This window comes from Apteryx rowi, unplaced genomic scaffold, assembly GCF_003343035.1.
Source record: "Apteryx rowi isolate R43461 unplaced genomic scaffold, aptRow1 scaffold_254, whole genome shotgun sequence".
Lineage (NCBI taxonomy): Eukaryota > Metazoa > Chordata > Aves > Apterygiformes > Apterygidae > Apteryx > Apteryx rowi.
This window is the reverse complement of record NW_020448908.1, coordinates 822339-845119: the sequence shown is the minus strand read 5'-3', so window position 1 is coordinate 845119 and position 22781 is coordinate 822339. Positions and strand designations below refer to the sequence as shown.

Sequence of the window (22781 nt, the reverse complement as noted above, 5' to 3'; positions counted from 1 at the left end):
GTAACTGTACATTATGCGGAGTAATCATTACCAAGATATTTATTTTAAAGTAATAGTTCCCTTGTCAATTCTTGTCCATGTGTTTTGGTCTTGTCCCTCTCCCTCCTTAATCATCCTCAGTAGAAAACAAGTATCAGAAAAATGTTCAACTTGCTTAAAGAACATCATTAAAACAACAGCACTTGCTTTACTGACACTATTTAATGCACAATAACCTGGATTTAATTATTGTGGTCATCTGTTTAGAAAACCTCAGTGCAGTGTTTTGGGGTTTTTCTTTGTTTGTTTGTTTTTTAATACTTGCTATTTCTGACCAAGTGACAGTAGCCCTGGCTTGCAGCTTGGCTACACCAGGTCTCCTGCTTTCAGTAGTTGGCACACCCTCTACATTTCCAGTACTGCACCCTTAGGAGATAGGCTCTAGTTTTCACCAGCATTTCACCCCATGCATACATGTGCACACAAACAGTTCTGTGACAGTTTTTGGTTTGTTCACACAAGTTTTAGCAAGTCTGAGTCCAGAAAAGGATTTGTTTTAGATTCTGATAAATATTTTATTAAAAACTGATTTTAAAACAATCCTGTCTGCCTGTCTTCATTCACATTGCAGGCTCTAAGCTTGTTAGATCATAGTTAATGCTGAGGACAGAAGTCATGCCTGTACCACTAAAACCAAAGAATTAAGGAACTCTAAGGAGGTTTATTGCTCATTTTCTACCTTGCTGCTCACCAAGATGTGCCCTAGCTGGTCTGAGGGACAGGTTGGCTGTAATTTGTGAAACATGCAACGTGTTCCCAGACTGAGCAACAAGCACGTAGTCACCTGCTTCATCAGAGAAGGTTCTTGATTCTGTGTGATGCTACACAAGGAAACRTGGAGTTCCAGAGTGAGGGTTTCCTATATTCCTCCTTTAGTATTTCCCTTCAAGAGACATAAAAACCATTTTTCATTAATATAGTCTTTGCTTCAGAGTAATTATGGATGCTAAAGGTCACCTGCAAAAATGGAAATGAATGAATGTGATTTTTACATTCCTTACCAACAATGGGCTGACATTACCATGGTGTTAATTACTAGTCAAGCCAAGGATGTAATTGCTAGAGAAGCCAGTGTTCTGTACTCCTGGCAGAATATTTTAGCTCAGGAGAGTATCTTTCACCCAGGCATTTCCTTGTACTTTTGACATGTTTAGAAATTTGATTTTGCAAGTATCTGTTCTTTTTCAGGTCAGGTGAAGTGTGTGTTCAAGGAGAGCAAGCAAGGCAATAGCGGAGAAAGAAATAGAACGCACGTAGCAACCAGGTTATAAGATGCATTAGGAAAACCAGACCTAGCTACATTGGCAAGAGTGCCACTGGCAGCGTGTGAGCAGATGAGAAGTTGCATAGTGTCCCAGTAACGGATCTGTATGTGTTCAGCATGCCCCATCTTCTCTGGACTCCATACCTCACAGGAAAGCCCATTGCCCAAGTTAATTCAGTCTTAGCCATGCAGATGGAAGAACCTGTCTCTTCCTTACAAGGACTTGTCTCCTGGAAAACACTGCTCTCTCCTCTGGGTGAAATTTGTGGTGTCTCAGTGTTGTCTTTGTCTCACCCTGGCATGTTTTGTGAGTGCCTTGGGAGCGGGGAGCTGGGATGGAGGCTTCACACCAGTGAATCTTTGGAACTTTTTCGAGGGAGTGTTTCTTTGGAAGTTTTTAGGGATGTGATGGTTTGTTTGCTGTGATTGAAGAACCTTTTCCTCACCTTATCCCGGAAGTCTTCAGAAACGTAGTAGTAGACAAAGGGGTCAGCGCAGCTGTTAAAGGTGCTGATGGCCAGGCTCACCATGTAGCTGATGTACAGGTCGCCGTACAGCTTGGAGCAGTAGCTGGAGTAGTGAACAAGAAGGAGAATATTGCTGGGTGTATAGAAGGCCACGAGCGTGAACAGCACGAGAGCAGTGAGCTTCACAGAGTAGGAGTACTGCTTCCCGCTGTCCAGGAGGGCTCGCAATACCGAGCAGTAGCTGAACAGCGTCACCACCAGAGGAGCAAGGAAAGCACAGAYGATCAGGCAGACAAAGTAGTAGAAGTAATACTCGTCATCCTCGTGCCTGGGGAGAACGTCGTGGCACAGAGTGATGTCTGCTCTGTACAGGGGATAGGACTGCTGCTGCAGCATCAGGGGCAGGGTGAGGACGGCAGCGCAGAGCCAGATGGCAGTGCAGATGCAGGCAGCAAAGGCAGGGGTGCGGAAAGAGCGTGAGAAGAAAGGATGCACCACAGCCAGGTACCGGTCGACACTGATACACGTGAGCAGCAGCACTGAACAGTACATGTTCCCGTAGAAGAAAGCTGTGGTGAGCCGGCACAGGCCTTCCCCAAAGGGCCAGTGGTTCCCCAGGAAATAGTAGAAAATCTTGAAGGGCAGCACCAGGACGAGCAGCAGGTCTGCCGCAGCCAGGTTCATCAGAAAGACAGTGGAGGTCAGCTTCTCGGCCCTGGTGGCCAGCACCCAGAGGGCCAGCCCGTTGGAAGGCAGCCCCACCAGGAAGACGAGGGTGTAGAGGCAGGGGATGAGCCGCACTGTGACCACGCTTCTCAGCTGGGAGTAGGAGGCCTCGTGGATCACCAGGTACGTGGTGTTGTCTACTGTTGCCTTTTCCCCGGGAATGGCTCGGGGACACGGTGTGTCCTCTGACGTTGTTACCTGCTCGTTGGTGCTGTTTTGAGAGTAATCTGTCAGGGCAAACAGTCTGTTACTTGCTGTTCGTGCAGTTACCCACGTGCTGGCACTTTGCAGAGCAGGTGGGATTTGTAACACCCCAAACACTAAGGTTTTGCGTTTTATGTTGGGGTCCCCAGCAGTGAGAGTATTTTGCAAACTGTGTGATGGGCAGAAGAAACTGACTGACACGATCAAGTGGGCAGGAGCGACCATCAGTAACCGGCCTGCCCTGACCGAATGATCCGTTCTGAGAGAAGCAAATGCTTCTTGCTCCAGCAGCCTTTTACTTTCTTTTCCAGGCCTGACCTGCTCTGCTTGGTATCTGCTGCAAGCCCATGCAAACTTGCACAGCTCCTCTGTTGTGTGGTTTCCCACAACTCACAAATGATTTTTGTGTCGTGCGATTATCAGCAAGCCTAGAGAACCGGAGAGCACTTCCTCYGGGCGGCTTCTAGAAGAATCATAAAATCTGGAGCCCCCCCCGGGGAAAGCTGTGGCTTCAGGAGCCTAACTTTGAGCTGAAGGCTTTGGCTTCAAGTGCTCCCTGGTTTACTCCTCCTCTAACATGTCCTGCCCCAGTTTCTTTCTCTTCTCTTCCATAAGTATCTTCTATCATCTCCTGCTTCAATTAGAGTCTGCACCCATCTCAATTAGAGTATGCGTCCATATGATAACTTCACAAAAATGAGTTTTCAGGGACCTTATGAACATACCAAGTATCCAGTACTTTAAGAAGAAAGAATTTTTCACCCAAAGATGCACACTCACCATCATAGTCCGGAGAGGCCAAGCAGAGTCCCCAAAAGGCACAGCACAGCACCAGCGTGTGTGACAGCTGTCCGTTCCTGAGGGCCTCCATGCTGGAGCGGGAACCAGGAATGCACTGCCGTGCTCCGAGCTGCGTGAGAATGGCAGTATTACTGACCCTGCTTACGCATTTCCTTCTGTCAGTCCTTAACTCGCGGAAGCACCAGGCTTATCCTGTGGAGGGAAGGATGAGGCATTTGGGGGCTGTCACGACATTCCCAGGGTTTGCCTTGTCTGAGCAGACGCTTAGCTCCTGCGTCAGCTGAGGGCCAGGGAGGGAGGAGCGTATGTATCCAAAGCCACAGGCTGTCAGGGAGAACCCTTGGTTTAAGTGACTCATTTGGGCCTCCTTCCGCCTCCAGAATTTTCCTGGAAATATCAAATGTGGCCAGGTTTGATGCAGCTTGAATGTAGTTTAGAGGATAAACCAAATCCACTGTCCCTCAACACCTCTGATCTCTTGCACCCAGCATCTCCCCACCCAAGAGAGATCCGAATGGCTGCACGTGAGATCCAAGGTCTTTCCCCACCACCCTGCTTCAAAAAGTTTCCCGGCAACGTGACAAGACATCATCCCCTCGCAGAAACATAAATTAAGTGCGGGAGAGCTTCCTCTCCAGCTGCCCGGGATTAGGGATACACAGGGCTCCTGCAGCCTCGTGCTGCGGCAGTTGATGGTTCTTAGTTTCCCCCTTGCAGCCCCCAGGTCAGGCTGGGCCTTTCAGCGATCTCCTAAAGGAACCTCTATTTCTCCTCCTGCTCCCGGGTTAGACAGGGGACAGAGCTCCTGCATCTTCCTTCTTGACCTCAATGCAGAGGTTAATTAAAAGTCCTGAGTCTGAGCTATTTGCACTGCAGAGAATCAGCACTAGCCCCAGCCTGGAGTGCTGTAATAGATGAACGGTAAGTGGCAAGGTCTCCGGGTTCGACGGAGGCACTGTGCTTCCGCTGATAAACAGGGAGAGCAGCTCCATCCAGCAGGAAAGGGGCCTGGCAGGGGCCCACAGGATGTCTCTGCTGCTGGGCAGATAGTGGTGAATTTCAGCCACTTTTGTCCTGAGGAGATCTGTGCTCGTCCAGAGATGTGCGGTCTCCACCCAGTAAACCCCCAAGAGGGTAGAGACTCCTTCTTGCTAGCTAACACCTTGGAGCAACAGCAGGCTGCTGTTGGCTGTATGGAGATGACCCACGTAGGGTTGTAAGAGGGACCCTTTGGGCTGGCAGATGTTACCTGAACCTCTAGGATCCTTTGCTACTTGAACCCCTGTTCGTTAGCTCTTTGAGAGTGCAGATCCCTTCCGTGCTCTGGCAACGCCTTGCACAGCATTGCTGGGGAAGTCCCAAATCCTCTTGCAGCACCTCTGTAAATGCCCCAGCATGACCACTTCCCAGCAATCAAGTGGGCAAGCAAGTGGGGCAGGAGGTCATAGCTTGGGAGGTTGCTGGGTTTTAGGCTTTTGCTCTCCAGTCTCCTGCCTGGCTCTGCAAGAGAGTAAAYACAGGAGCTGGAGTCCGGGCAGTAGGAACTGTAAATTTGGTTTGGCAACCTGAGCAATAGTTCATTTCTTTCTGCTCAGCTTATGAATGGCCTCTTCTGTGAAGGTTGCAAATCTGAGCCTGGCTGCCGTTTGATGAGATTCCTCTATTCCAAGGAGAAAATGATCCTATTTCCTCTGCTTTTGCCGTATTCCCACATCCTTGTGCCAAGCGTGTTGAGAGGTGGAGTTCCACTGGCAGGGACAAGGAAGATGCAATGTTAGATGTTTTGCTTTTTGTGATTCTCTCAGGATTTATGAACCATTACAGAATGACTCATGTGGCCACATATTTTCCATGCCTCAACCAGGATCCTTTCCATGCTCTGTATGCAAAAAATTAGACGTAATCAGGTTCAGATAGTGTGCAAATCACAGCCCTGCTTCCTATGGCCAGGTCTCTGGAGTGGAGCAGAGAAAGGTTACTCATTGCTGTAGCCTTCATTTTTCAGATGCTGTGTGATCTTTAGTGACTGCTTTAGATGCAGAACAGCTTGCTTGAAAATTCTAATGCCAGAGGTTTGTCACGGCTTGTTAACATCTCTTTAAGTCGTGTGATCCCTGCCCTGCGGGGTAACAATTTGGTTTTAAAGCAAATCATTGTTCAATAGATCACCTCCTGGGAGAAGGCACGCTTTTATTCTGTGGCTCTGAACCCAAAAGATGTAAAAGATTAGAGAAGGAGGGCGCAAACACCACCAGGCCTGCCCCAAACATGCATCTTTAATGCTTGGCAGATCAACCTTTGGAAGGCAAATAGCCTCTTTGCCGTAGAGCTTGCTATTCCCGCTCGGTTCCAGGGGCTCCGGGGAGTTCTTCAGCTGCAAGTCAGGAGGTGTCAAGAGAGAAATCTTAGTGCAGCTAATACCTGCCCCAGGCTGAGCTTGCATTCGCGATGCGGGCAGGAGAGGCAGCCAGCCACGGTGGCAGAGGCTCTGCTTTACAGCCAGCAGCATGGAGCATTTCCACCGGTGTCAGCACAACCTCACATTTTCCATGAACGCAAGGCTGGCCCTGCCTTTCCCAGCCACTGTGTGTGCCGCCGTCTTGAGCCTTCGCAGAACCACAAGGCGCAGGAAGCTTCCACTGACCATTGCTATATAGAGAAATGATGGTCCTTTTAAGCAGGACCCCTCCAYGCTTCCCAGATTTGCCCTTGCCTTGCGAGAGAGGAATTGCAGGCTCTGGCACATACGGGATTATTTCATGCCTTGGCCACTCTTCCTGGCTTCACCGTCACACTGACTCCCCCTCCCCTCACTTGGTTGCGTCTCTTACTGTCACCCTGAGACGCCAGGGAATTGCTCTGCCTTTGTCCCCTCCTGCCTGTCCCACAGGTCTCCTGTTCCACTGGGATCCCACCACTTCCCAAATCCCAAACSTTGTGTGGTCATCTCCTCACCGTTTGTAAGCCTTGCACTGGTATAAYGCTTCATGGGAAACAATTTTTTTCAGAATTACTGTTCTGCCTGCGCTTTCATTTCAGAGCATAGAAAGCCCCCGTGAAGCCATTATTCAGGAATATTTGAAGTTTATTAGCATCACTACAATTCTCTAGATATTCTGAAACGGCTTCTTTTGGCCTTTTCTCAGGAGGATAATGACAGTGGGGTGGGGGCTACCCCCTGTCATACAGACACCTTCATCCCTTCTCAGCACTGAGCCTAGGGAGATTCTGTCACCTTGGATTCAGCCTTTAGCACAGGTATAATTTAGGACTGCTAGACTTAAGAGTTTAATTTTGGTGAGTGGAAGATAGAGGGTATCTCTGGTTTCATTATGGTAAAGCTACTTCGTTCTGCTCYGAAGGAATGGCTAAAGCATGAAGAAAATCTCAACTCATATTTACACGCGCATACTTCTAGATTGTCTCATTAGTTTACAGTCCTTCTTTTTCTCTCTGTGTGTCATTGTGAGATGAGAACATGTGAAAAAARAAGTCCTGAGATATGAAATACTGAATTCAGGTATTCCCTTTAGCATTTCTTGATTGAATTTAGAAAACCATTAGTTCTTATTCCATCCAGCAAACTTGAAAGATATTTTTAAGCTGTCCTTCCTTATCATTGCCAAATCTGTCCACTTGCTGAGATCTCCAACTGCTCTTGGGTGATGTCAGATCTGGCTGTCCGTTCACAGGGCCTATTGCCTCCCTTGAAGCCCAGGGGATGTTCTCTTTGAGAGAAGTCCAAGATCTCCAAGAGGAGACTTTTGTGCAAAGCATACTGTGTCCTCCGAGACACCACTACCATCATTTTTATCAAATTATTCCATGCAATTTGTGCATCAGAGGATTGTTATTAAGAGAACAACAGTTTGTTTCCCTGTGAGCAAATAATATGCTGAACAGAAAGTAGAGTTGCCTTTTGTTATGGCAACGGAAGTGTTGAGAATGATGTAAAGGAAACTCCTATCAGATCTGGGTCCCATCACTACAGCTTAATTTGCAAAAACTACACATTCGTTTGTTGTGCAGAGCTCGCAGGGAACAGTTAAACATGTTATTACCCAGGAATTTGGGGAGGTTGAGGGAAATGCGGGTGGAGGGCTATTTTCATGGTTGTAGTTGTATTGTCTTAACCTGTAGCAGATGTGCTTAGAGATTTCGGAACTGGAATCAGTCACTTTCTTGAACGTCTGCTGTATTTAGCGTGTGCGTACTTGGGGGCCAGGCCTGGACTGTATTTTCACACTACACCTCTCATAGCAAAGGTGCTGCTAGAAATAACCAATCTGCAGCAAGATATGCTTTACCGGCACTACAAAATGTTTTCTTTTGAAACCTATCAATCATCTCCACATGGAGCAACTATGCCACCTCATGGACTTTCACGCTCTTGTTTGTTTGAGTATGGGCCTTTGCTCCAAGAGAGGTCTTGGCTAGATACATTAGTACATAGCCATAGGCACTAAACTTCTTGCATGGGATCTCTTACTGTGTGCTACTTGCAGGAAAGTTATTTCCCTTTAAAGTTAGCGTGTGCACTAGCTTACTTCGGCTTACTGTTCACTAACTAACTTCTCTGCGTGGGTGAGCTCAAAGCTTTGCTGCTTGCTGGCCCACTGGAAGGGAGTTGGCACATGCCTAAATGATTAAGCCCTGCAGCCTGTCCTGCACCTGCTTAAAGGGAGGTTCATCCAGCTTTACAGTCACATTTTTGTATTGTTTAAAATTCAGTTTCAGGTACAAGACAATCATTTCTGGGGATTGTCAGAAATTCTAAATTGATTTAAAACAAAGGACTCAGTGAGAGCGGCAGACTTTTAAAATCAGTATTTTATTTTACTTGAATGTGCAAATAAATATAAAAAAAACTACATTCAAAGAGCTGGCAAAGCAATTACAAGCCCAAAAGCAAAGATCCTTCAAAAAAAATGGAAGAACAAACTCTTGAATCAATGTCGTGCTAGCAGATACACAGCGGTCAAGGTTAAACCCTCAGACATTAGCAAGCCACTCTCAAACCTGCACTGCCTGCTTACTTCATCCACATCATTTGCTACTATCATTTTTGAGACAGTAGCGCTGTAAAGGGTGAAAGTCTTACTTAATCTGTTCAGATTATAAATTAAGTTTTACAAAATAAGGATGCTTAAAAATACCTGAAGTACACTTAAAAATGGGGCGATGGAACAGGATGGTGCACAGGTGCATTACCCTCTTACACCTTGGGAAACTCGGAATCAAATGCATTTTAAGCCACAAGCTGCAACCTATTGACTAATAAACATTTGTCTGTATCATAAAACCATAAAATTTGGCACAGTTGTCATCTCCACTGGAAGGCAGCAGAGAGGTGAACAGGACTGAGGTGTGTTTTGTTGAGTTGTTTGGAAGCAAAAGGGGATACTGTGCTTTGCACTGGGCTTGTCCCCCTGCTCCACCCAGCTCTCACATAGCTATGTGGTCGGTGTCTTATACTGCAACAAGAGCATGGGGAAGAACCTTCAGATCATTTCTGTAACCAAAATTTARCAGAGACCCCAGACAATGAGAACATGAATTCTTGATGAAAAGTCCTCTGCTGGCAGTGGTTGTGCAAGTGGCCACGAATGCCAGGAGACTGGCCTCCCTCCCTCCCTCCTACGGATTATTTTGCAAAAGAGACAAAGAGTCGGTACAGTTTTATATTAAACGTACCCCAAAGGCCAATTTTTCTACTGTCAAGTGAGACAATTGCAAAACTCAATGCTGTACAGTGGAAATAACCCAGGACAAATCCTACAGGCTGCTACTTAGGTCTGGCAGAAATTATAACCTAAAAATCAAAGCCACAAAAAATATTGGGGGGTTTTATTCCCCCCAAAGCCAGGAAAACTTGGAAGCAGAGCTGAAAGGAGGCTGGACCTGCCTCAAGACATTACGTTTGTTATACACTCCATGGATAGCTTGCTTGCCCTGGGCCCCTGAAAAACAAGAGYGAAGTCACAGTGGAGTTTCAGAACAGACACAACTGAGTTTTCTTGACTTTTCAATAGATTTAAGTCACACAATTGACGTAGGGTTCTGTATGGTTCAGGGTACTTGTTTTTGTTTCATTAAAAAGAAAAGCTTAGAAGTACAGATGGTTCAGTGGAAAAGCTTCTCTACGATGGTTGTGGCTGGGTCTAATCCTCCCCATTACAGATTTCCATGCGTCACTGCAAAATACAGCATCTGTGCTGACCTAGCAGAAACAGCAGCGTATCTGGGACAAACCTCAGATCCAGGGCAAACACTGTGCTTCAAGAGCTCCATCTGCTGATGTCATTTAAGTGGTACAACCCAGCAAAACCACGGCGTCGGGGCATGCACAAGGAAAGTGAAGCACCTGAGAACGCAGTCTCCAGAGGCTGCCAGTCAGCATGCAAAATACAAACAAAAAGACCAGACCTCGCAATGGACATTCCTCCCCACGCGCACACTCCAAGCAGCTCCAGATCTGAGAAGGCAGAGTCTGCAGCAGGTTGTAAGTTCACAAAGCAATGATGTGGGATCCGCAGTATCTGCAGACAGGCAGGTGATGGGTCTAGACTGCCTTGTGCCGCAGGCTGCTCTCTTGCCTAGCACTGCAGCTCAGAGTTTCTTCCCCTTAGTTCATGCTCCAAAATACTTAGTCGATGAGTGGGTTAGAGGGTTTAGTATGCCCCTCAACCTTGTCTCAGTTTTGGCATTTTCTCACCAGAGCACCAATAATGAATACTGCATTCATTGCCTTATTAGTACACAGAGATAATGAAGCAGCCCCTAGTGAGGCTGGCAATCTGTGCCAGGTGCTCTCAGCCCACTGGCACTAGGAGGTTACACTGAAGAGTTCTGCAAGCTCCAGAATGGCATAAAACCCAAGAAGATAGGGAACATCAAACCCTTCAAAGTGGAAGCAGCTGCCAGCATCTGCTCAAGCACCAGCCCAACTCCATCTCTCCAAYGAAGCCACTAGCGGTAGTTCACCCAGGGCCTGACCCCCTCACTCAGCCTTCCTGTGCTGGCTGGTCAGCAGTGGCCTAAAGCTAGGAAACTACTAAAAAGTGTGGCAATGCCAAGAGCCCTCTTCCCATAAAGCTTGTAGGTCTCTTCGTGATGACTGGAGGATTACACTGCAAGGAGACAAATCTATGCCATATGGAAAATACATCATACTCCAAAGTAAAATGCTGTTTGGATAAATATCATTAATACATACATTGCATTCCCACCACTATTCTCAGAGTAAAAGTGTTTCACCAGCAACGCTCCTACTTGTCTTGGTCCCAGGGACAAGTCTCTGCTCATGGTGAAGCTGGACGGCGACTGTACTGAACTCTGTATCTGTTCACTGGGACACCGTGGACATTCACCGTCTCACAAGTTGTTTTACAGGGCACCATCTCCTCATCTTCATCTCCCATTAGCCAGTCTTGAACTAGATCAACTGCCTCCATGGTCACGTTCTCTTCTAGCCACCTATTGTGCCATTCTTCAAACTGCTGGTGGTGCTTTAGCAGCACCATTGGCTGTACCTGAAAACAGGACAGTAAAGATCACCAAGAGGTTTCTGGGGGAGAAGCCAAAATCTTCACCCCTTTGTGCATCTGAGATGTGCATGCTTTAAAACAACACAAGCAGTAAAACAGGAAGCCACATACCTGCCTTTAAAGATCTCTGTTTCTTAATGTTTGCCACTCCCCCATAAAGTTTGCATGGTAAAGCGAAGGCAGCTAAACTAAACTAAAGCACAGAGCATTTACCAGCTCTCCTCCCTGTTTCATCCAACAAGGAGTAGCAACTTCTGGGTGTAGTTTGCAGGAGTGCAGCCACAAGACTTATTATCGGTACCTGTCTTTTGGCTCAAATCCTCAACCTCCACTACTGCCTGAGCTGCAGAGAGAGTAACAGGAGATGCACCTGCTTGGCTCGGCAGAGAGCTCCCCGCCTGTACATGTAATCCTCCGAGTTCATGATGAACATCATTTTGTGGGTGTTGAGCTTGAACCGGCAGTCCACATTGCAGGCGCTTTCCACACCAATCAGCCTCTTCCAGGAGCTCTTCACTTCGCTCCGCAGAGCTCTCACTTGCTTACATTGCCACTTGCGGAACTTTTTTAGGTTTCTAGAACAAAACAAGGATTGTGAAGCATTTGTCACACTTGGTTATCCAGGCTCTTAAGCTAGCAGAACTGATAGCACAAGTATGAAATTTATATTTCTACATTTAGTTTTCAGACTGTTTCTCCAGAATCTTCCTCCGTATGCTCTTCACCAACAAATGTTTAGTGAAATGGGAACAGATTAGATCTCAAATTCCTCCCAGAAAGAACTGCTTAGACAGTYCCACTCCATTCTAAACACAGCTTCATGAACAAACCTTAATGCTGTGGTCACAGAATTTTTCTTCAGCCACTTGGTACAGTGCACTGGGCTCCAGCAGCCCCTCTAGACCTCAAAGATGAGTGAATTTCCCTGSAGCTGTTTTTACAGCACGTCACCTAAAATCATTGCCACATATGCAGGGAGGTAATAGTACTGCTGCTGCAGATATGACTCAGGAAAGGGAGAGAGCTCACCTTTGCAGAAAGACCGGCTTCAATAAGAAGCCATCGTTCTGGTTGCTTGGAGCTCCTTCTACCCCAACATACTGCTCCATGTAGTTAGCCAGGTGCTACATGAGAGAGACCAATTTCAAGTCAAATTTCTCTGTAATCAGAACAAACGCTGCTGCAAAGAACTAGTTTATTTCCAAGCTGCTTTTTATGAAGCTGCTGGTATCTCACTCCATCCCAAGTTGATTTACTTTAAAACTGTTTTGCTAGTATACCCATCTGTATAAATGGCTAGAGCCCCACATGTGTAATCTTCCCACCTCCCAGGCAAACTCGTTCTCCTGGCAAAGTCTCACATTTTGGAACAAGAAAGTGGAAGAGCATTCCTAGACATCTGCTTTGTCTGCAGCACAGCAGACTCCACAGTCACTGGTATTACCTGGACTTCCACAGGATCTTCTGTCTGGGTTTCTTCTGTATCCAGTAGCTCAATGGTCATGATCACCTGTCCTTTCCGCTGAAGAAACATTACCTGTAATAAAGTGACAGGCACAAGATATTGGCCACACAGGGGTCCATATCAAAATGCTTAATATTCACAAAGAGTTAGAGACAACTGAGATGAGCCAGGAGAGGAGTAAACAATAAGGTTTACAGTTAGCCAGTATGCCACTACACTGCCTGTGCTGTTTTGGGGACCTTCTCGCCATATTGCTCCCTCTCAACATTGTGGTCTTGGAGCTTCCAAACCCACTTCTCCCAGGTAAAATGCCACAGCCACTTCATAAAGTTCCCTGGTAGCAAATTCTTACCTTGAAACAGTTCTCATCTGCCATGCAACGTTCAGCCTTCCACTGATAGCTGGTCTCCTTAGCTGCCCGGACACATCTAGAGGATAAGTTACCTCCAGCAGCACCTCGCTTCCTTTCGTTCAAGTAGAGCTCAACAACCTTCAAGCAGATGTCATCGCTCACTAGATGGTGAAGCTTCCATTAAAAAAGGGGGAATTCAGTCAGCAAGTCTGGGCCAAGAGTTAACTCTAGTACGTTATAAAAGTGCAAAACCCAGCACAACGCCACACCTCAGACAATGTACCAAAGTCTTAACTCTGCCTCCACAGACTCCATACTCTTCATTCCCTTTTCATTACCTTACAGTAAAAGGTACAGAGAAGAGTAAAGGGAAGATGTGCCTTAACTGTKGCAGAACTGTAATTAGAAGACAGAYACTGAGTAGAAAGGACTGAGCCCTTTTTTTTGCCTTAGATCTATTTTGGGAATGGCAGAACTCTGAAAAGACTGGAACTTTGAAAATGTTGGAACAGGCCAGGAACATTCAGTCCCCTAAAGTGGTTCTGTGCTGAAGCTGAACTGCTGCTTGGCACTTTCCACTACAAACATAACTTTTCTATGAATTTGCTCTGGGCTTTGTGAGTTCTTACATTACAGGATACTGAGAAAGTTATCTGTCTACAGAAGGAAGATGTGTTGTCCCCCAAACATACAGCACAGCTATCAAACTAGTTACCTGGCGGACAATATTCTGCACCAGTTTGTCCATAGTAAAGCCAATATAGGCATGGATAGTGAACATCTCCCTCAGAGTGTCCTCATACTGTGTTGGATCTATATTCCCATCCAGCAGACTCCTCACCATATCCAGGAATGCAGGGTAATACTCCTCCAGTTCCACTTCACCTAGGTAGGAGAAAAGAGCAGTCACTCACTACATGCAAGAGACAGTGAAGTCAGGAGATACAAAGGACAATGCTGTTCAAGAATCATGACGTTCAGCACCAAGAGCATGCTTACACGTAGAGAGAGAGACTTCCCTAGGGAGTGCTGATAGATTTTAAGAGCTTTTCTCATGCCCTTCCATGACTCTCTTGTGCCTAAATGACTAATTGGTCATGGAGTCATTTACATTTTTAATCAAAATAACAGATTAAAACATCAAGACACTTCAGAACATCTGACAACAGTGTGCTTGCAGGAGGTCTGTATGAACTATGCATAAGATCCCTGAAGGGATAAATTACAAGCTAGCTATCTGTTAAACTAGCTGTATTCATGATTCTCGAATGTAGTGGTTGTTTGTGCCTCAGCATTCCTTACAGACTTGCCTGCTGTTCTGAGTTACTCAGACACATACAACCTTGCATGAGCAACCAGAACATTAGGAATGGACTGTGTCTCGGACTATTCTTACTTGGTTGCTTCAGTCTTAGTTCCATGGCTGGATCATTGGTCTTCTCTTTTCTTCCCTCACAGAGGAGTTTCTCTCTCTCTTTTTCAGTTCGATACTCTAGAAGCTGCTTCTGAGCTTGACGATAAATCTTTAGGAGCCTGGAGCACAGAGTCTGGTGAAGGCGGAGGAAGAAATACCAATTATTATTGACAAAGAACAGGCTGTAAACATCATCCAGAGTGTTGTGAGGCTCAGCAGCTGTAACGTCACAGAAGGTTGCTTTGGCCTCCAAAGGACTGCTTGGAGGCCCAGGCACGTGTTTCTTCCGTAGCTCAGGAGTATCCGGGTTCTGCCCCTGATGGTTTTCTCTGTCCTCATCTGTTGATTCTTCAGAAATACTGTGCTCGGGGGGCTGAGAGAAAAACAGCTCAGGTATGAAGTGATGCACTATCTGCCGAATGGTTGCCTGATCCTCCTTTTGAATAGTAGGCTGTCGTTTCACATAGTAGCTGATAAGAGAAGCTGCATCTTCCAAAATCTGCTTATCTTCATAGATAAAGATAAGATGAGGCTCATTTGTGGATGAACTTCTCCCCTCTGAATGCTGCTCCTGATGCTGTAATCAAGAGACAAATAGATAAAGATCCTTCCAATCCATGCTCAAGAGCCATTCCTGCCAGAAGAAATAAGCCAATATTAATGGCTATGCTTGGGACACTCATTTTTGACTGAGAACTCTTCAGAACACTACCACTTCAACAAGGTCCCAGGTTTGATGTGAAACTCTAGATAATACCACAAAAAAGTACAAATAGGATGGATTATTTGCTAGCATACACACCTCATCATAGACACTCTCAATTTCATTCAGCAAGCTCTTGGAGCGCAAAGCTTTGGTGTCATTTTGTTTGAAGTTGACAGCCTGGTGGTCAAGAGACTTCAAGTAGGCTTTCTCATACTGCTCCCGCCAAATTTTGTTGAAACCCTGCTGGGCCTCCCGCCATTCTTCCTCTTTTGCTTTCAATCTGCAAAAATGTACAATCTATTTTAGTTTGAAAAGACAATCACAGAAATACACACAAAGCATTTCTAATGTAGCCAACTGAGATGCACCAAAAACCTTTCAATATTCCTGGAAGCAATAAAAACACTACCATGGGAGATGAGTTGTCCTTTAAAATAACAGCAATAGAAAACAGTTATTTAAAAATGCTCAGGAGGAAGTCTAGAAATCTACAGTGGTTTCCAACACCCTAACTTTCTTCCTGGAGCACATTTCTCAGAATCTTTCAGCTTTTCATGGACACTTGTTTAAGTGAAGTACTCAAAACCACCTACAGAACTGCAGAGAAGTAGGCTGGACTTAAAAGAAGTTAAAACTCAAAAATAGTTCACTTTCAAACCTAATTAAGAATAGGGTTTTCCTTTACGCACAGTCTGAGAAGTTTTTATAGAGAAGGGTGCATTTTCAATAAACTACTGAAATATTTTTAGATATATCTAAGAATCTGCTAATGCATTTGTGACTTTAAAAATAAATGAAAACCTACTTTATTTCCTATTTCTGTCCTGCATTATAATCTAAGGAAGCAAAAGTAAATCACTTACTTTTGGAAAAAAAACAAACAAACAAGCTTTATAATCCTGTATCAGTTTTGTAAAGATAATAGGTGAGCACAGGAGAATGGGAATTACCTCTTAAGAACAACAGGAACTGCAGTAACTGGGTTTTTTTTAAGACTTTCAATGATCTCTGGTGCTTTATCACCATAGATGCGATAGATGGCCCTACGCTGGATCACTTCCGATGTTCCTCCCAAGCAATCATCCAGTCGGAATTTCTCCTGATCCTCTTGAGTCAGTCGAGACAGCTTTTTCTGCACGCTCTCCAGCACACGTATTGTGGCTAAATTGGTCTCCAAGACAACATCCAACTGTTAGGAGTTCACAAACGACACAGTGTAAGAACAGGCATAGCAGGAAAATGGAGACCAGTGATACTCAGGTCTGTGGCATGCATTCCAGGCCCACTGGGTGGAGCTAAGAAGCACCAGCAAAGTTTCTTACTGGAAAACACACCTCCACCAGTTCTCCCAAAGGTAACATTTAGAACTAGACTTATGCCTGAAAGGAACATACTAGACTCCAAGCAAGTGGAAAAGAACAAACTCTAACTCAAACCAATGAGTACTAATAAAACTTTCAGTATTTGGCCACAAATTAATTCAGTCAAAATTCTTATAACTAGAAGTTTTGCTTTTTGAGGAGGCAGACCATATGGACAAGCAGCAAAGCAAAACAGCAGAGGTACCTCAAACCGTTCATCTTCACAGCGGTGCAACTGCTCCTCATAAGGAGTCTTCTTGGAGCTGACAAAAGTTGAGTCTTCAGACCAGGATGGAAATGAAACCCAGGTATCATTTAACACCTGCAACAGTGCAAAGAAATGACATTGTACAGAGTCTCATGATCTCAGAAGTGTTCTCAAGGGGCCTGATACTTCTGTTTCATTCCTGTAGTGTTCTTCCCTGTGTTTCTATTGGAAGTTTCCTAGTACAAAAGTCACAGTCAGAATAATTAGAGGTCTGTGTAGAACTGTGCCAGGGCCCTGCTTAGAAAGCTTAAAAGCACCTTTACTATCATGTCACAAAGCACAGAGATCGCTCTGCAGTAATTAGCAACTGCAAGTAATGGAGATGGAGCTGTCTACAAGCGGGAGGGTTGGGAGCACCTTTTCTGCAAATGACCATTCTCAGTAAGAACAGCGCCTAACTCTGGCTCACAATTTTCTTTCAGGAAAACAGTTTCATTTCATGCTATTTAATCTTCTGTCTATAAGAGAAAATCTGTGCTTGTACACAGACTCAAAGAGGTTAAAGTGAGAGGTGTGATCTGAGATAGGTTTAGATAAAATTGGTAAACTGCATGTAGATACTCTTATTTCAATACATTGGATGAATAATAGATGCAAGATTAAAGCTGGCTAATCAGCATTAAAGAAGGAAATCCACATACAAAAGCTGTAGCAAACTAAATAGCCCACTTCAAGTTAAGTAAGTACAATGTGCGTTTCGATAGATTATCACGAGAAAACAGCAGATGTGAAGGTACTGACCAGCCTGCTCTGGGAAAAGTTATGTTACAGGCTAACAGAGATTCAATAGCTTGATTCCAAAGTACCTCCTTGCAAATGGCTGTTCTTCCGCTACACTTTGGCTGCTGATAAGTTTTTGGAAGAGCCCGGTAACTTGATCCTATGCGTTTGCAAGAAGCATAATCGATTTCCCGACTCATTCCATCCCCAGATCGGTCACTCAGTGGAGAAGCAAATGAAAGTTCTTTCACACCAAGAAAGGACTTGAACTGTGCAAAGAGTTCGGGGAATTTCCTTCAAAGACAAATACACAAGTAAGTATATTTTATATTATTTCATTCTGACAGCTTTAGGGTGACTAATATCCTTTTCCGCATGTCATAAAAGTGAGGGTGAAATCTAAACAGTTAGCATTACAGAGAGAAATCCTTCACCAACATTTTACCTGTGTTATCATTCCCTCTGAAGTGCTTTATGTTCTTTTGACTTAATGCAGAAAAAGAATTCCCCTTCAGAACTTCACCAATACTCCCCTTAACCGACTGAGGAGTCACTGTTCCTTGTCATGTGGCACTCCCTCTTCTGTTGGAAGCCAAACAGCATGAGAGGCTCACATCAGAGCTAGAACTATGCATCTGTTTCACAGTTCTGTTCTGAGATTTCATGTTATATTTTGAGAAATTAGAAGAGGGAGTACGAACAGAGACCACTGTCCAGACCGTATGAGATTCTCTGCCTCCAACGGTTTAGTGTAACATCAGGCAGCCTGCTGCTTGTACAGCTCTCAGCTGGATGCATAGATGGAGGAAACTATCCTCCCAAACTGCTCGTTAAGAGCTGTGTAGACAGGTTAAAAGATTCAGATTTTAGAACCTCTCTTTTTGGATTGGCTTTCAATTTCTGGCATACTATCCAGAATATGTTACCTGAAGTTAAATCTGAAACTTTGGTAACAAAGTTCATAATGCCTACTATAAAGTATCAGAGCAAAGCCTAAAAAGTACAACATAGTAGAGAAGATAATCAGTGACTTACCCTAAAAATGGTGTAACTAGCTGGAGCAGCTCAGAGCCAGAGACCAACTCCTGGTTGAAGAGAGCAATGCAACGGAGAAAGTTTTCATAGACTTCCTGACTCTTTAGCACCCTGCGCACCTAAGGCACAAATTGGAGAGAAATGTCAGACCACTTGAACTGGTGTTTAGTGTTGATATTCTAGATTGTCTGAACCATGGGTACAGTGGCAATAACTCTATCTTCACTGCAACCTAAAAAGAGAATATGCACAAAATGCCCCGTTTCAAATAATACTTTAGTAACTACAGATGGTATTATGAGGGAATATCACTGAAAAGTAGAGAAAAACATGTCAGAGAAAAGCATTCAGGAAAATGTTAATTATGAGTTTCCATTAGTCTTCCAAAACCATTTGTTTTCTTTTTCTTAGTCTGTCTCCCCCGCTCAAAAAGTCAGGCAATTGCTAAGTGCTGACACACAGATTACATAAAAAAGCAAACAATTAATAACCCTATATATGGTTGAGAACAAGTCCACAGAATGTGAGAACAAGCCAGATACTGACCTTGTCAAAAAAGGAAAACTCTTGCAGCGTTCCATATTTTCCCACTGTTGCTACTGAGAGATCTTTGGTACCTCGCAGTTTCATTTTCTTCTGTTAAAAGAACATGCAGTTATACTTAAAAGGTTGTGACTCAAATGCTATAAAATTCCACTTTGCTGACCTATAACAACTCTCTGCATCAAAGGCTTAAACTCACTATTCCCCAAATAGTGATCTAACATTGCCATGTCAAATCCTCCACAGCAACCTCTATCAAATGACTTCTGCCTAAGAAGAAGAAAACAACAGAAAAGGACCATTTGAGGAAGAATTTTAGAGAAATATTTCTTTGCAGAGCAATTAATTGGCACTTTCCAGGGTCCTGTTCTTCCTCATACTTAATACTGAAGGTCCTGATATTTAGTATTCAACATGTTAGCCTAACATGTTTAAGCATACTTTAAAAATTCCCTTTCACTGCATTAAATAATTCTCTTTAAAATAACTTTGAAATTTTGTTTCTTGTACCTAACACCTACATAATTCAAAGACTTGAYTCATTACAACTTTAAGCAATTATCTAAACACAACAAGTAATATCAGAGTATTCTAAATTTTTGCTTGCAAAAGGATACCTTTGCTGGGCCAGAAACAGGACGCAACAGCAGTGGTCTGGATCGCTTTTTGCTGTGTTCCAGATTCTTTTCATGCTCAGTCTTCTGGACACTGTTCACTTCACATGGTCCATTTCCTGTGAACTGAAGTAAATAAATAATGATTTCAATGTGCTCTCCTTAGTCTGTGCAAATAAAGAATCCTGTTTATCTGAACAGAACAGAGAGAATGTAGTTAAGTCTCCTGTTTTGTAGAATTCCAAACAACGAAAAAGAGCAAAGTTCACCTACTGGCTGTAGGCTTTTCCATAATATTTTGCATTCCTAAAGCTTCTCTATGTATTCTACATACAAGCAGAGAATACTCAATATTCTGCCTTACACTAAGCATACACATACCAAAGACCTTTTAGCCTCCGGGAGGAACTGTCCAAACTCAGAGAGCAGATCCTCCTGCCCCCGGAACAGGTTTGCTACTTCAGTAAACACTTCTTCCTCTGACATGCCTCGAAAGGGTCGGCCTTTAGTGTTCAGCTGTTCTTTCTGAAAGATACACGCAGATGTTAAATAGTTATAAAAATATATCTCGCTAAGCAAGAAAATTTCTTAACTCCACAGCAGCCAACAGCCAAAACCAAAGACCCTAAGCAATACGAATAAACTTTATATAACATCAGCTAGCCCAAGGTTCTTATAGTGCATCCTATCACACAGAATATCATTAAATCAACTGAAGGTTAGTAAAGGCAGATCTAGATACAACCATTTTATGCCTCAGAGCCCAGAAAGTTCAGCAACTTTCACACTTTTGTCATTTCATGTGAATATCTTTGAGGCAACTGTTGGACAAAGGCTAGTGCTGGGGAGCTGTGCAAGCTTGTTCAACAGACAGATGTTTCATTTGACAACGCTGTTCAAACAACTACAATGCAAACCCACAGTCTCTTATATGGAAGACTTTTTACCTGGTAAGTATGAAGAATTTCTAAAAAGGATCTGTAAATTTCTGGATGGTCAAGAAAACGTGTTTTGATCTTATTCACATAACTTATAGCATTATTGAACTCTACAGAATCAGACTCCAAAGGAATTTGGGATTTATCTTCTTTGTATGGAAGCTGTTGCCTAAACTCCTCGGAACAGTCACTATGGTTGTGCGAATTCTCCTGAGAGTAATGCAACAACAGCCCGCTGCCAGGGAGAGCGCTGGGAACAGGCTCTGAGGGCACCTAGTGGCACAAGACATGCAAGACAGTGACTTGTAGAGAAACACAGGTGCAAGTTCAACAATTTAGTATCAGTATTTTCAAGCTGTTTAGCTACAAAAAGGTTAACACATAAAGGAGAAAGAAAAAATTTAATTTAGCCAATGAATTTCCTTATTTATGTCATTAACATCATCAGTTGAAAAAATCCCATAAGCTATACTTGGCTTATGAACTCTCTGACTCATTAATGCTTCTAACTGTCACTACATGATCCACTACACTTGAGAGGGTAGGGAAGCCACGAATGTACCAACTCATCTGCACTGCAGCTTCTATTGCCACTGTTTTATTTCAGAAGAACTGTCAATTCTAAGAAACATATTACAACACAGGGCCCCTTAAAGGTGCTAAATTTCTGAGCAACAGAGAGATCTAAGAGAACTGAGATCTAAAAGAGATTTACTGCTACTAATTAGAGTTAAGGCATATGTTTATAAGTAGAATTCAGGTGATAGCTCTATTTCAGTCTCCATAACCACACAGGAAGAAGGGAAGCAAAGACCAGTCTGTATCTATTTATATTACAACAGATGTCTTTCATTGCAGGATGTGAACAACTGGATGGCAACACCTGACTTTTTTTTTTTCTTTTTTTGCCTATTGCATAAACACATTTCTCAGTCTCTCACTGGAAGAGTGGAAATATGATTCTTCCAGGATTTTTTTTTCAAGTTTGATATTATACACCATGCACTGAGAATATATGTAAACATGTCAAGCCAGTCACAGTTTCAGTTTTCAAATTTAACTGAAGCATTTGGAGTTGCAGTGGCAATTCAGTCAGCAATTTCATTCCTGGTTTAGCAAGCTAAACTGACAACTAGCTTGAGAATATATATTTAGATTTATACTAAACCGATTCTTACAGACTTTGAAAACCACATAAAAACTTTAGATTTACATGTATTGCATGTTGCTACATAGCCTAAACTGTGCAAGAGACCTATATAGGGATACATATACCACAATTCATTTAGAGTAACATAAGTACTTTAACCTACCTGACTAGTCAGTGGTGACTGTATACTTAACTTCCCATTCTTCGGAATTTCTATTCTGTAGCCCAAAGGGAGGAAAGCATTGAATCCTACAATGAGGTCGGGGTGCTCATGGAACAGCTGTGAAACACGCCGGATCACTCCGGGGGTGTCAATGCTAGAAATGAGAGGAGTCTGTTACTTGCATCCGAACCAAAAATACAAGTTAAACCCAGAAAATTACAGAGGTATGTCAAACATCTGGTTCCTTAGAGATATAATTTTTAACAAGAAAGTTTGGGATCCTCAGACCTAGAGATTAGCCCCAACAGAGGGAATGAGCGCCAGGCTCTGCAGCCTGCCGCTGGAAACGGAACGCTCTCCGCAGAGCCGAGACGTGAGTGTGCAGGTTACCCAAACCAGGCAAGACAGCCATCACGTCCAGGGCTGGCAGCTCGCAGAGGGGCTCTGCACCCAAGCTGCTTGCCCGGATCTGGGTTTCAGAGTGGGCAGTAACAACAGACTTGCCTTTCCCTGTGGATTTCAGCTCTGGGAAAGGATGGAGCAGACGATGCTGGGATGGACAAAGACCCTCCGTCTCCCGAGTGTCTGGTGACCGCGCTACGGGGGGACAGGGCCGGCAGGGCGGCCTGTGCGGCCGAGGAGGCGGGAGGCCGGCGTGAAGGCTGGGGKGACCCCGCCAAGCCGAGGAACCCCCGCGCGGGCCGGGGGGGGGCCCAGCTTTTACCTCTGGCTCTTGAACTCCTTCATGATCTCCAGGAAGCCGTTGTAGGTGGCGGGGTCGCTGCCAAAGCGGATCTTCACCTGGTCCAGGTAGGAGAGCGCGTCCTCCACCTGCGGGGGGAGACACGGGTGAGCCCCGCCCGGGGGCAGGACCCAGGGCGCCCCGCGGCACCGGGGAGGGGGGGGGCACAGGCCCCGGGGCGCCTCACGATACCGGGAAAAGGGGGGGGCAAGGGCGCCCCATGGTCCCGGGGAGGGGGGGAGGCCCCGGGACACCCCGCGGT

The 22781-nt window shown here is 44.6% G+C and overlaps 2 protein-coding genes across 3 annotated transcripts; both read right to left on the bottom strand.

Annotated features, from left to right (window-relative positions):
• Positions 1-21: 21 nt before the first annotated feature.
• F2RL3 (F2R like thrombin or trypsin receptor 3) lies at positions 22-3609 on the bottom strand. Of its 2 annotated transcripts, XM_026067137.1 has the most exons (3): positions 3481-3609; positions 1750-2723; positions 22-922 (listed from the first exon to the last, which is right to left on the bottom strand). In XM_026067137.1, exons 1-3 carry the CDS (start codon positions 3569-3571, stop codon positions 899-901), a joined length of 1089 nt encoding a protein of 362 aa, XP_025922922.1. In that variant the 5' UTR covers positions 3572-3609; the 3' UTR covers positions 22-898. The 2 variants fall into 2 exon arrangements, with proteins under 2 accessions (XP_025922922.1, XP_025922921.1); XM_026067136.1 differs by having other exon boundaries at positions 530-2723.
• A 4703-nt stretch (positions 3610-8312) lies between these two features.
• On the bottom strand, positions 8313-22635 carry SIN3B (SIN3 transcription regulator family member B). The gene is made up of 18 exons (XM_026067158.1): positions 22502-22635; positions 21778-21931; positions 20474-20737; positions 19908-20051; positions 19530-19652; positions 18916-19005; positions 18370-18488; positions 17421-17628; positions 16552-16668; positions 15936-16174; positions 15082-15265; positions 14262-14856; positions 13581-13750; positions 12866-13039; positions 12493-12585; positions 12078-12172; positions 11419-11623; positions 8313-11033 (listed from the first exon to the last, which is right to left on the bottom strand). Exons 1-18 carry the CDS (start codon positions 22522-22524, stop codon positions 10803-10805), a joined length of 3228 nt encoding a protein of 1075 aa, XP_025922943.1. The 5' UTR covers positions 22525-22635; the 3' UTR covers positions 8313-10802.
• Between the last annotated feature and the right edge of the window lie 146 nt (positions 22636-22781).

What these genes read in the sequence shown, in the direction of transcription:
- SIN3B (XM_026067158.1), bottom strand. Translation starts at nt 22,524, where the DNA reads ATGAAGGAGTTCAAGAGCCAGAG. An exon ending in CTAGTTACACCATTTTTAGG is followed by an intron (nt 17,629 to 18,369) that starts GTAAGTCACTGA and finishes TTGTCTTTGAAG; the next exon opens with GAAATTCCCCGAACTCTTTG. An exon ending in GTTCCTGTTGTTCTTAAGAG is followed by an intron (nt 15,266 to 15,935) that starts GTAATTCCCATT and finishes ACATTTTTGCAG; the next exon opens with ATTGAAAGCAAAAGAGGAAG.